Source organism: Quercus suber, unplaced genomic scaffold (genome assembly GCF_002906115.3).
Source record: "Quercus suber isolate HL8 unplaced genomic scaffold, Cork oak 2.0 scaffold_518, whole genome shotgun sequence".
Classification (NCBI taxonomy): domain Eukaryota; kingdom Viridiplantae; phylum Streptophyta; class Magnoliopsida; order Fagales; family Fagaceae; genus Quercus; species Quercus suber.
Window position 1 is genome coordinate 356,702 of NW_027069967.1, and position 10,977 is coordinate 367,678.

Below are 10,977 nucleotides of genomic sequence, written 5' to 3' on the forward strand. Positions count from 1 at the left end.
TTGCTTCTTCTTTTGTGGCACTAGCTTATGATTACTTTATTGGAGGTCCTTGTGAGTATGCCCAAGACGAAAACGTTGAGATCACCAGAGCTAACTTGCACAAGCGAGATTTGGCCTTTTGCCACTGTCTCGCTTCTTCTTGATTGATACTTTTCAAACTATGAAACTGGGAGATGTCACGTTTCCGGTATTTAGATTTACTGGTAAAGTTTTCATCCTTAAATAAACGACTTAACATTAAATTCTATCTATGTAAGGGAAATGAAAAGATTATTGTGGGTGGTGTGACATGATGTGGCCACGTGTTTAAATCGTGTCTTGTCAAGTGCATTGGAGTATTGGACACAAGCCAAACTTATTTCTTATAAGTAAAACAATGGACTTGAAAGACATGTCCTAAATTTAAAGGTTTTATGTTTCATTCGTCCCACTATTAGTTATTGAGGTTTTTTAATGTATTATGGATAAGGAGTGAAATAGTTTAATTAAAGGTTGGAATACTACTTCTTTTTATTAAAATAATAATAATGGCCTTCTCAAAAAAAAAAAAAATAAAATAACGGGGGATGAAATTAAATTGACAAGAAGATATGCAATTAAATAATTAATAACAAAAAACAGTATAAACTAAAATTAGAAAAAACAAAACAAAATGGGAATCCGAATCACCGGATCCAGTTTCGGGTTAGCCTTCGACCCGCATTAAAAAGCCCAAATCAGAACCCCACTTTAAAAACCAATTTTCCCTCCCAAATGCCTCATTTTTCATTTCCCTCCTCTCTCTCTCTCTACAGTGAGCACTAGGGAATTGAGAAAGCCATTAACACATTCTCAATCTCCGAATCCAAAACCAAAATGGATGATCCGACTCCGAAACTCCTCACCATCTCCGACCTAATACACCGTAATCGTCCGATCACCGCCGCATCATCTTTCCACTCCCCCCTTCCCGGCCGTCCGATCTCTCCCAAACCTGAACCCCCAAATCCCACCCATTCAAACCCTAGCCCTAGCCCTAACCCTAAAACTCTCACTCCTCTCAACAACCCAACCACTATGATCGGAACCCTAACCCTCCCAATCAACACCATTCCCTCAAATCCAAACCCTAATTTTCGATGCCCCTACAACAATTGCCTCCAGTTCACCGATGATTCGGCTTCGATTTGCTGCGACGTTCTCGACCTCGATGTTCGGATCATCGGCAAGAAAATCCGCGTCCTCGCTTGGAATTTCATTCCCTTAAAGCGCGGCGGCTGGTTCTTGGAGATTATCAAATGGAGTTTCCTCGAATCGAGTGGGCTCGGGCTCGGTCGGTGTTCGAATGAAGATACATTTCCATTGGTTTCAGGTTCTTCATCTACCACCACTGATGATGATCTTCGAATTCATGGCGTTCTAGAGTTTATTAGTCCCGTTTCCGTGGTTCCGTGCAATAAAGGAGGCGTAAATTCAAGTCTTCGTGGTTTTTTACTTCAAGTTATAGCTTGTAAATGTAAATTATGTAGTTCAAAGAGTTCTAAATTGGTTTTGAATGATTCAATTCGAGAACATGATACTCATTCTTATACAAAACCCGTGTTTGTGTACTTTTGTGGTTCTGCTTCGTCTTGGCATCCTGTAATTACGAAACTTATTGGGAAGATTGTGACGGTCTCTGGGTTGAAGAAGAAGTTAGTGTATATAGATAAGGTAGAGTCTCGGTTGATGTATGTGACTACGGAGAAATCTGCTTTGCATTTGTCTAGATTGTCTAAGAAATGGGCACTGCGTGAAAAACGTGTGATGGAGGGGAAAGGAGAATGTGGTTCGTATAAGGGCATAATTAGAGGTGTGTACATGGAAGGGATGGTTGTTGAGCTGGACAATGAAGTGTGGCTTTTGTTAACCGATCGTTTAGTGACTCCACCGCATAGTCTTAGGGTTGGCGCTCTTGTAAGTGAGAATGAATTCACTGTTTGTCTGACCCAAAATTTATTTTTGCACATACAATATGTCTTATCATAAGAAATGGGTGAAATTTGTTGCAAGTATCTGAGTTTTGTAACACCTCCATTGTTTGTAGATATCAGTGAGAAATGTTCATTTTGTGAATCCAAAATTTTCTTGGAAGAAAATGCTTATACTGGGGGCTTGCTTCAAGACTAGCATTGTTGTGGAATCCTTCTCCCCATTGGATACTGGGTATGGAATTCACTGTTTTCATTTTTATTTGAGCATTAAACCATATCAGAAGATGACTCAAAATGATCCTGGACCATCCCAAAATACACTGTTGGTCCCTAAAGCTTACTTGTTGAGTGCATTTAGTCCCTGATATTTCAAATGAGATTCTAAACATTGACTTTCCTTGGAATTTCCCTACATTCCACCCGTTTATAAATAATCTAATCTTATGCTGCAGGAGTCATGTAGTTTCACGATCACAGAGTATGCTGGGGAAGTTTGTTGAGTCCCTAGTATTTTCTGCTAGACTATGGTATGCAGTTGTCTTAAAAGCTTCTATACGTTGTGTTGTTATCAAACTATCTTATTTAGATGAAACCTTTTGATGTCTGGCATTTTATTTTATTGGATGGTTTGGTTTCAGGGTATTACTTGTCGTTTCAAGCTTTAGGAAAAAGTTTTCTGGTATGACAAATGAGGAGATATTGGGATCAAAACATGTAATTCACTAGCTTTGGATTCACAGAGTTTCTAGCATTCTGTTCTTTTCGATAGTCATTGTTATATTGTTTTCCAATAAGCTAGCTTTGGCGTCTGCAAGGTGTTATCAGAAGGAAGGACTGGCTCAGGTCTATGCTAGTTTACATTTACCTCCGCCAGTGTTTCGATCTCGGGTAAATTGGGAATTATCAGTTGGATAAAATCTGTTATCATTTTCTTTTGTTCTCATCTTATATAATGATTTTTATTTTCTTTTGGCAGCCTGGAATATTCATGGAAGTTTGTAACCATGACCAGTATGGCTGTGGTAGTGAAGTGTATTCTAATAACCTCAAATTGGTAATTCCTGTGTCTTGAATTCTGTGTGTTGGATTGGCTTCTTGATCTTTTTGAAGGACATATGTTATCTAGTTCCTATAGAAATGTGATTATTCAAGCTGTTATTTCAGGTGATGCCCATACCTAGTTTTATCTGTCACTGTGAGGCCACATGGATGAGAATGCTACAACGGGAAAATGACTGTAAAAATATTTGTGAGAACAACCAATTTAACCTTCAATCTTGTGAAGGGAGATTTTATGGCCAATCAATCAAGAAAATAATTACAAGTGAAGATATGGGCATTAGTTTGCTTGGAAGTCTAAAGGTTAGTAATTGAGGTTTATTTTAAACTATTCTAGTATCTTGTAACATCTGGGCCATCATGTTGTTTCTATCAGTTTCATCAAATGTGACCCACAAAGTCCAGTTGTTGATTAGGAAAGAAGACAGTCATAATACTTATGGGTGGTCTATTTTTTTGAGCATTTGAATTGTATGTTCTGCACATTTTACATGATTTTCACTAGGTGTCAAGTTCTCAAAATGCTGATTGTGTACTGTAAAATTTAGATGAGTTGGGTTATAAACTTCTGTAGATCTGATTGTCATGAGAATGCCTTCTATTCAGATTTCTCCCTCTTCTGGAAGATTACAGTTGGTTGATGCGACTGGTAGCATTGATGTTCTTATACCAGATCTTCCATCAACCTGGAATACCCACAGCATATATGAGGTCATATACGGTGATGATGTTGCAACCTGTTCTCCACTATCTAGTCATGAGATTCTTTGATTGAAATAAAATTTTTTCTGCACATGTTGGCCGTATTCTTCCAGTCTCTGGAGTCACATTTATTTTCTTTTGGTTTTTCAGGTAATTGACTATAGTCTTATTATTGAAGGTGAACCTCATTTGATAGATCATTTGGGTTTGCTTGATGATGAGTCAGTCTCATGCAGAAGTATATTTCAGTGCATCCCACTGGCAAGAGATATAAACCTAGCAGTCTATATTTATTTTCATTTGAGGGATGCAACCTGCAGAAATCTTCCCTTTTATCCTTGTATTGACAAAAAGGATGATTTTGAGAAACTTGAAGGTGGAGCATTTCATCTACTTCGCGTAACACACAAATTTCCTGTGTTGCACAAGGTATTATTATTATTTTTTTAATAACTTTATTCTCTACATTGTTTCTGTCGTGTTCTTTGAAGCTTTTCCAAGTAAGTCTCACTTGGAGTTGTCCCAAGGGAAACCTATGGAAATTAGAGAGAGAGGGGGGAGGGTCCTGGGGGGGGGGGGGATGGGAGTTCTAGGAGCATTAGCCCTGATTGTTTAGAACACATAGTTATCACATTACTTTTGTCATCATTAAATCCACTTTTGCTTAATTTCACAGCTTAATGGTGATATGGCTGTATCAAACATGTCAAGTCTATTTGTTGAGGCCATAATTTTGCCTTGGGATTTATTTCTCAACGGGGATGGGCTTCCAACAAAGGTTTCAACAGAACAGCTGGAGGAACCCATGGAATGTTGTGCTGGTGAAAATTACCAGGAGCATGCTTCTCTCAAGAGACGTAAAATTTATCATGCATCAATCAGAGCATTGAGTGCAGGTGTAATGTATGATTGCAGCAAACCTGACCGTGGACTGAGTTCTTGTTCTAATTCTTATGCTCAATTCAATGAGGAGCTGATGTCTTGCAACTTGAGTTCTTACCATAAAATTTCTTGTTTGATCACTGTTAGAGGTGTTAACTGTAATAGCAAAGTTAGTTCAGGTACCGTGCAGTGCACAAGTTCCAGTTTAAATGGTGGTGGTGGTTGCAGACCAAGTGCACGAAAGGTATTGCTGGAGATCAAGTCTGAAAGTTTTTTCAAGTATCAGGTGAGTTTGATTTTTTTCTTTACTCCAAATTTTTCCTGCTCCAATGGTACTTTCTTGGTCCAGGGATGTGGAAATAATGCTGCATTGTGCTTTCATTTTTAATGTGAATTAACTCGTGTTTATTTTCATCTAAATTCCAGTTTTTGCAGATTGGTGGTTATTACATCACAAAACATCATGGAGATGATTCTTTTTGTAAAAAGGGTTCTGCTTATGTCAGTGATGTTAAAGTTCTTATTAATTCTGGAATACATATGTGGAGCCTTTCACATGCTTTTGATGAGGTTTTTCCTGATAGTAATTCATCTGACGACCGGGTATTCAGTAGTTCTTTCAGCAATAATGAGGCTCTCTCTGAAAATAAACTTGAACACCTCCAGGTTTTTACAGAAAATTCTCCTAGCACTTGTTCAGATGTTCATATTATTTTCCCTGCAAATGTAAGAGATATCTTGGGGGCAAATCTTGAGGGTTTGGAAGATGGCCTGGTCAAAACAATTGTGCCACCTAAAGAAATCACTAATGATTCTCTGTCTATGGCGTCCACTGATTGTAGTTGCCTATTTCCTGAGGGAAATTTATCATCTTTACGGGGGCAGGTGGTTTCCTTTTATAGCATGGACCATAGTTCCATTGATGCACATCTGAGCTGTGAAAGCCTCGGTGATATTCTCCAGACAAGATTCTTTCAGGGAGTTATAAGAAGTTTTTGTATCCATGTTTTGGTTGACCATCACATCGTAAATTCCTAGTTCACTTTATTTCTTCTTTTCTTGGATATAATTTGGACGGATTATGTCTTATCTCATTGCATCTATTCCATTAATTAGGTGAGGATCTGTGGTTCCCTGAATAAACACGCTATTCCTATTGGATTTGGACCTGGAGCATATGCAACATTCCATCGAATTCTTGACAGGGGGTAGGCAGTTTTTTTGTTATTTAATATTATAGATTTTACTTTCTTCTTCTTTAGTGCCTGTGGTTTTTTGCTTTTGATTGTATGAATCAGTAGGGTTATTTACAGATGTCCACTAGTAAGAAGCTACAAGGACATTTGCTGGCCAATCACTTTCTAGGCACTGCTTAATGTAACATTTATAGGTGATTTCTAAAATAACACCAAGCGTTCTGTAATCAAGGACAACTGCAAGTGGGACTGAGTTTAATGGGGTTAAAGAAGCAATCAAGTATGCAGAAGTGACACTGCTTCAGCCACAAAAATAAATTATGATTTAGTGGGTGAAAGGTAGTATTAACTTACTAAATCAATTAAATCGGTACCGATTTTGGCTTTAGGTGGCATGTTGGGAAGAGAATCTGGTAACCAAATAAATATGACATTGGGGAACACATTTTGCTGCTGCAGCATCAATGGTGATTGCCCACATTTATGCATCGAAGGTTGTGGGGTGTACTTCCTTTACGGACTTTATTCATGGCTATAAGATATATCATTCATTTTTTCTTCTTGTGTGTGTGTTGTCTCCATTCATAGCTTATTCAGTTTCAAATTCCAAGTTGTGGTTGCATGATCTATCTTTATGAAATTACCTATACTCCCATAGTTCCACTTTTGCAATGATTATCTGGATTGCTTCTAAATCAGTTTCTTTAGATTTTGCTAAACTGTTGCAATGGTTATATAATAATTCAATTTTATTCCTTGATTTTCCAGGGGAAAGAATAGCTTTATGTTGACACCTGTAACATTTATAGTAATCAACTCCATCAGTGCAGTCAGTGAACCCTACAACGACAAATATATCGATTCTTGGCCTGCTTCAGATGTGCACAATGATGCTGCTCCAGATACTATTTCTTCAGGACTGATTTCTGATTTGATTCAAAGAGTGGATTGCAAGCCAATGAGGTTTCGTTGCAGGGTAAGTTGCCTTTTGTCTATCAGTCTATATGAGTTTTAAGCGGGTTAAATTCATCTCCTTACTACACCCCCAAATGTGTGTTCTCAGACAGATGAAGCTTAGTCATGTTGTGCGATTGGTTGTTACAGGTTGTTGCTATCCATGTACTGGTTCTGGAGAAGAGGAGGAATGTAAAACATGATGATTTACAATCAAAAGATACCTCCAGGACACCCTTTGTTGACATCCCATTTGCTGGTTTTGTTTTGGGTAAGTCATTGCTCTATTTGCAGAAAATATTATAATATGATGACATTAATAAGAGTTAAGGCCTTTAGTGTTATGAAAGCTGTGGCTAGTTGACACTACTTGATTGCTTCTCATAGCCAGGATGAGAGATTGCAGGGGGTTCTTTACAGCTTCTTGTTTTGGTGATATTGTCTTGTGGTATCTAGGCATAGCATTTTAGGCTTCTCCTCCTCATCCCTGTATTATTTCTCCAATTACTGTTCTTTGTTTTCCTTGTTTATATTTTGTTGGGGACCGTCAGATCATGGGAATTTTGGGTATGTGCAATAGAATGTCCTACAATTTATAGGAATTTAATTCATTGAATTGATCCTGCGGTTAAACATTCTTTTACACTAATTCTTTGGAGTTGTGTAATTATGATAGAAAATTGATTTTAACCTTTTCCATGTCAAAGACAAGACCCTCTACTTGCCTATGTGCATGAATATACAGTTGGTGAGACTAAGGAACAGTTGTTTTCAGAAGGTCTAAGTATATTGAATCGAAGTTTTTTTCTTTTTTGACAAGTAAAGCTCAATTTGAAGGAACTGGAATCTATTTTTAGAAAACAGCTTTAACAAAGTCTGTTTAAGGTTCTCTACTCTTTCAAGAAAAAGGGCTACGATAAATCTCAATCAGCAATATATCTGTTTTTGAAGCCTGACACTTTACCCCACATACGTCCAAAACTCTTATTGAATGTGGTGATTCCTAGGTTTCATCTCGGTGCCCTAAAGCATTCTGCTACAAAATGTTGCAGCACTAATGTAATTGGTACTTCAAATTGCATGCTTGTCATGAGTCTGGTAAATTTTATTTTTGTTGAGTAGTCTGGTAAACTTTATGGAGAGACATAGTTAAATGTCCTGCATCGTACACTACCTATCAAAAATAATTCGTGAATAATACATAAGTGGAGCAGGTTAGATTATACAATGATCTTGACTTAATCATCAACATTCAGAAGCAAGCACCTCCACTTTCCATGAGTTCTCAGCTTTGCTAGTGACTTTGCCTTCATTTGTTGGTGTACTTATTTTGGCGTAATTTTGAATCCTTATTTTTTACCCGTCATTTCAACTTGTAGATGATGGGTCATCCTCTTCTTTTTGCTGGGCCAACGCTGAAAGAGCAGCAACCTTGCTGAGGCTGCATGAAAAACTTCCACAGGGAGCTTTTGAAAACAGTGGCTGGACTTCAAAGCGGGCTCAGATAGATGACAGTGCCTGTAGCACAATCATTTATCATATTGAGAGAATAATCAGAAACCGTGATAGAATTACAGTGAAGAATCATGGGTCAATGTTTGATTCTTCTTATCAAGACCTTGCTGTTTCTGTCAGTTCAGATAACGCCCTCAGTTGCGCAGATGAGAACCTACTTAAGTCCATAATCTTCAATGCTTGCTTTGGCACATTCTGGGTGAGTTTACATTTATTGTGGAAGAGCTTGCAAATTAAATTTCTGTTTCCTCAGAGATAGAATGAAGATATTTTTAGTGTTTAGATGGATGGCCTTTACATGTAAGATGGAATCATTTGGTTTTATATTCCTGACAAATTTGAGTTTGAACCTGCTAGTCATCACCCGGAAGTTCTCAGATTTGCTAGTGACTTTACCTGCAATTTCAAAGTGTTGTAGGATAGGCGTGCTCAGTAGAATGTTATGAAAGCTTAGAATATTGATTTCACACATTTGTGACATGTCTAAATTCCCTTTATGCATATTCCTTTTGCAATTTTTAATTTTCCTCGTGATGATTAGTGTATATTATTTACTTCTGCTTGAGAACTTATTATCAATTTTACCATTGTCCTGGATGTTCTCTTGTCCTCTGAGTTGATCATTCCTCTTCCCTGTGCTCATTTCTTGATCAGGCCTTTTGCAGTTGCTGCCTTTTCTGTTATCTTCTAACCATTCCTCTTGTCACATGTTGAAATATTTGACTCAATTTCGTGTTGGCAGAATGTTGTTGCAAGTGTGATGGATTCAAGTACTGTTAGGCAACTGGGGAAAGAACACCTTTCAGGAATGGAGACGACTGTGCATGCCAAACAAAACATATGGGCTATGGAAGTTTGTTACTCAAACCCACTTACTGATGGCAGGTATTTGATCCAAGAACTGCTTAATAGATAATTGTTCACAGTCGGTCTCAAGCCCACACAAAGGTGGAGGGTTGTGGTAGGTTGATGGCAAATGTAAAATTTAGTTACTTTTCAAGAATGTATCCTATTGTTGAAAAGTCTTGGGATTAAGGATTTGTTGTTAGTAGCCAACTATAGGTTGCAGGGTCTTTTTAAAAATAAAATAAAAATGTCTAAAAGGAGGTAGAAAACCATATATGTTTAAATATAAAATCAATGTCTAACTAGTTCGATGATGTCAATGATACAATTTAACTTGTGTAGTTAAAGAATTAACATACAAATTGACTTATTTGATCAACTTGAGGACCCTGCCCTTCCCAAATACGTCTTGGTTAATTTGTTTGTTTGAAACTTGTTCGTAAGCTGGTGTGGATATGCTTTAGGAGCAACCTGGTCCAGGTCCTTGATTTACACGAGTTCTTCATTCTTGTTTGCTGCCGTGGATGCTGAGGAGTTAATTCTTGTTCGCTGATGAGGATTTGGATCTCATGTACTGTTGATCTCATATATGAGGGTCTAGGATCACTGGCCGTTTGGTACAAGTTTATAAATGTATGTTTTTAGTTTTTAAACAATATTACACGCATTTTTATACATTTTTTTTTTTATTTATATGTATTTTTAAAAAATACAGACAACGTTATTAGAACGGCGTTATCAAACAGCCTTAAGCCCTTGCAATCTATGAACAATGCAATCAGATACAGTTATTTTAAAAGCTATTCTGATCACGACAGCATATGAAAAATAGAAAGGAATTAATTGCTCGTAGTTAGTTCCTGAGGATGTAGATAGCATGAGTGGTTGTTGAATAACGTCATGTGTATATTTGAGCGAGCTCAAGTAGAGGTTGGCTCTAATATCCTTGGATTAAAGTACGAAGTATTCTAAAAACTGGGCTAAACTAGTCGTGTCGGTTTAACTGTTTGAACTGATGAATCGGTATCTGGCCACAACCCTTTGCGACTTATTCGACCAGTTCAGCTACTAAAATATTGATGGCAATAAATAAGTTAACAATCTTTGAGTGGCCCCTATATTGAGGTCTTAAATCAACACACAATCATGTCTTAAACAATCGGTTTGATCCAATGAGAGGTCAATTACTGTACCTTTAGACAAACTAAAAAGCCCTTAAACTACAGAACAAACAAAATCCAATTCATTTAAAAATCCAGAAACAAAAAAGGTTAAGAGCTTGGACGAATTGAGGTTTTATTACATAATAATTATAAATAATCTTCGGGAAAAGGGGAACCAATGTTGGCTTGAGCCTGAGGTTTTGTTTGCCATTATCATTAATAGGAAGTGGTGTTCACGTGGCACGAGGAAGAGCACATGAACCAATGAGCTAAAAAGTTATATAGTTATTTTATCTCTACTAAAACAGAAAAATAATCATACAGCAGTAGAGTTAAAGTTATTTGTTTTAGCTTCATTGTTACAGTGCACATTTATAGATAGATGTGCACTATAGCTTAGAACTAAAAAAAAAAAAAGTTATTCCTTGCCTGATAAATAACGTCATGTGTATATTTGAGCGAGCTCAAGTAGAGGTTGGCTCTAATATCCTTGGATTAAAGTACGAAGTATTCTAAAAACTGGGCTAAACTAGTCGTGTCGGTTTAACTGTTTGAACTGATGAATCGGTATCTGGCCACAACCCTTTGCGACTTATTCGACCAGTTCAGCTACTAAAATATTGATGGCAATAAATAAGTTAACAATCTTTGAGTGGCCCCTATATTGAGGTCTTAAATCAACACACAATCATGTCTTAAACAATCGGT

At 37.3% G+C, this 10,977-nt stretch overlaps 1 protein-coding gene across 2 annotated transcripts; it reads left to right on the plus strand.

Moving 5' to 3' along the window:
* The first annotated feature begins 752 nt into the window (after nt 1-752).
* LOC112022543 (CST complex subunit CTC1) lies at nt 753-9,958 on the plus strand. Of its 2 annotated transcripts, none has more exons than XM_065763685.1 (17): nt 753-1,935; nt 2,066-2,184; nt 2,405-2,479; nt 2,591-2,666; nt 2,778-2,840; nt 2,929-3,006; nt 3,117-3,314; nt 3,618-3,722; nt 3,864-4,142; nt 4,390-4,881; nt 5,022-5,621; nt 5,712-5,803; nt 6,560-6,767; nt 6,896-7,016; nt 8,125-8,459; nt 9,003-9,145; nt 9,551-9,958. In XM_065763685.1, the coding sequence occupies exons 1-17, from the start codon at nt 856-858 to the stop codon at nt 9,657-9,659; spliced, it is 4,173 nt and encodes a 1,390-aa protein (XP_065619757.1). In that variant the 5' UTR covers nt 753-855; the 3' UTR covers nt 9,660-9,958. The 2 variants fall into 2 exon arrangements, with proteins under 2 accessions (XP_065619757.1, XP_065619758.1); XM_065763686.1 differs by having other exon boundaries at nt 9,571-9,958.
* The last annotated feature ends 1,019 nt before the right edge of the window (nt 9,959-10,977 follow it).

Coding starts and splice junctions, on each gene's coding strand:
- LOC112022543 (XM_065763685.1), top strand. CDS start 856: ATGGATGATCCGACTCCGAAACTCCTCACCATCTCCGACCTAATACAC. Junction 4,882..5,021: donor AAAGTTTTTTCAAGTATCAG/GTGAGTTTGATT, acceptor TCTAAATTCCAG/TTTTTGCAGATTGGTGGTTA. Junction 5,622..5,711: donor TTTTGGTTGACCATCACATC/GTAAATTCCTAG, acceptor TCCATTAATTAG/GTGAGGATCTGTGGTTCCCT.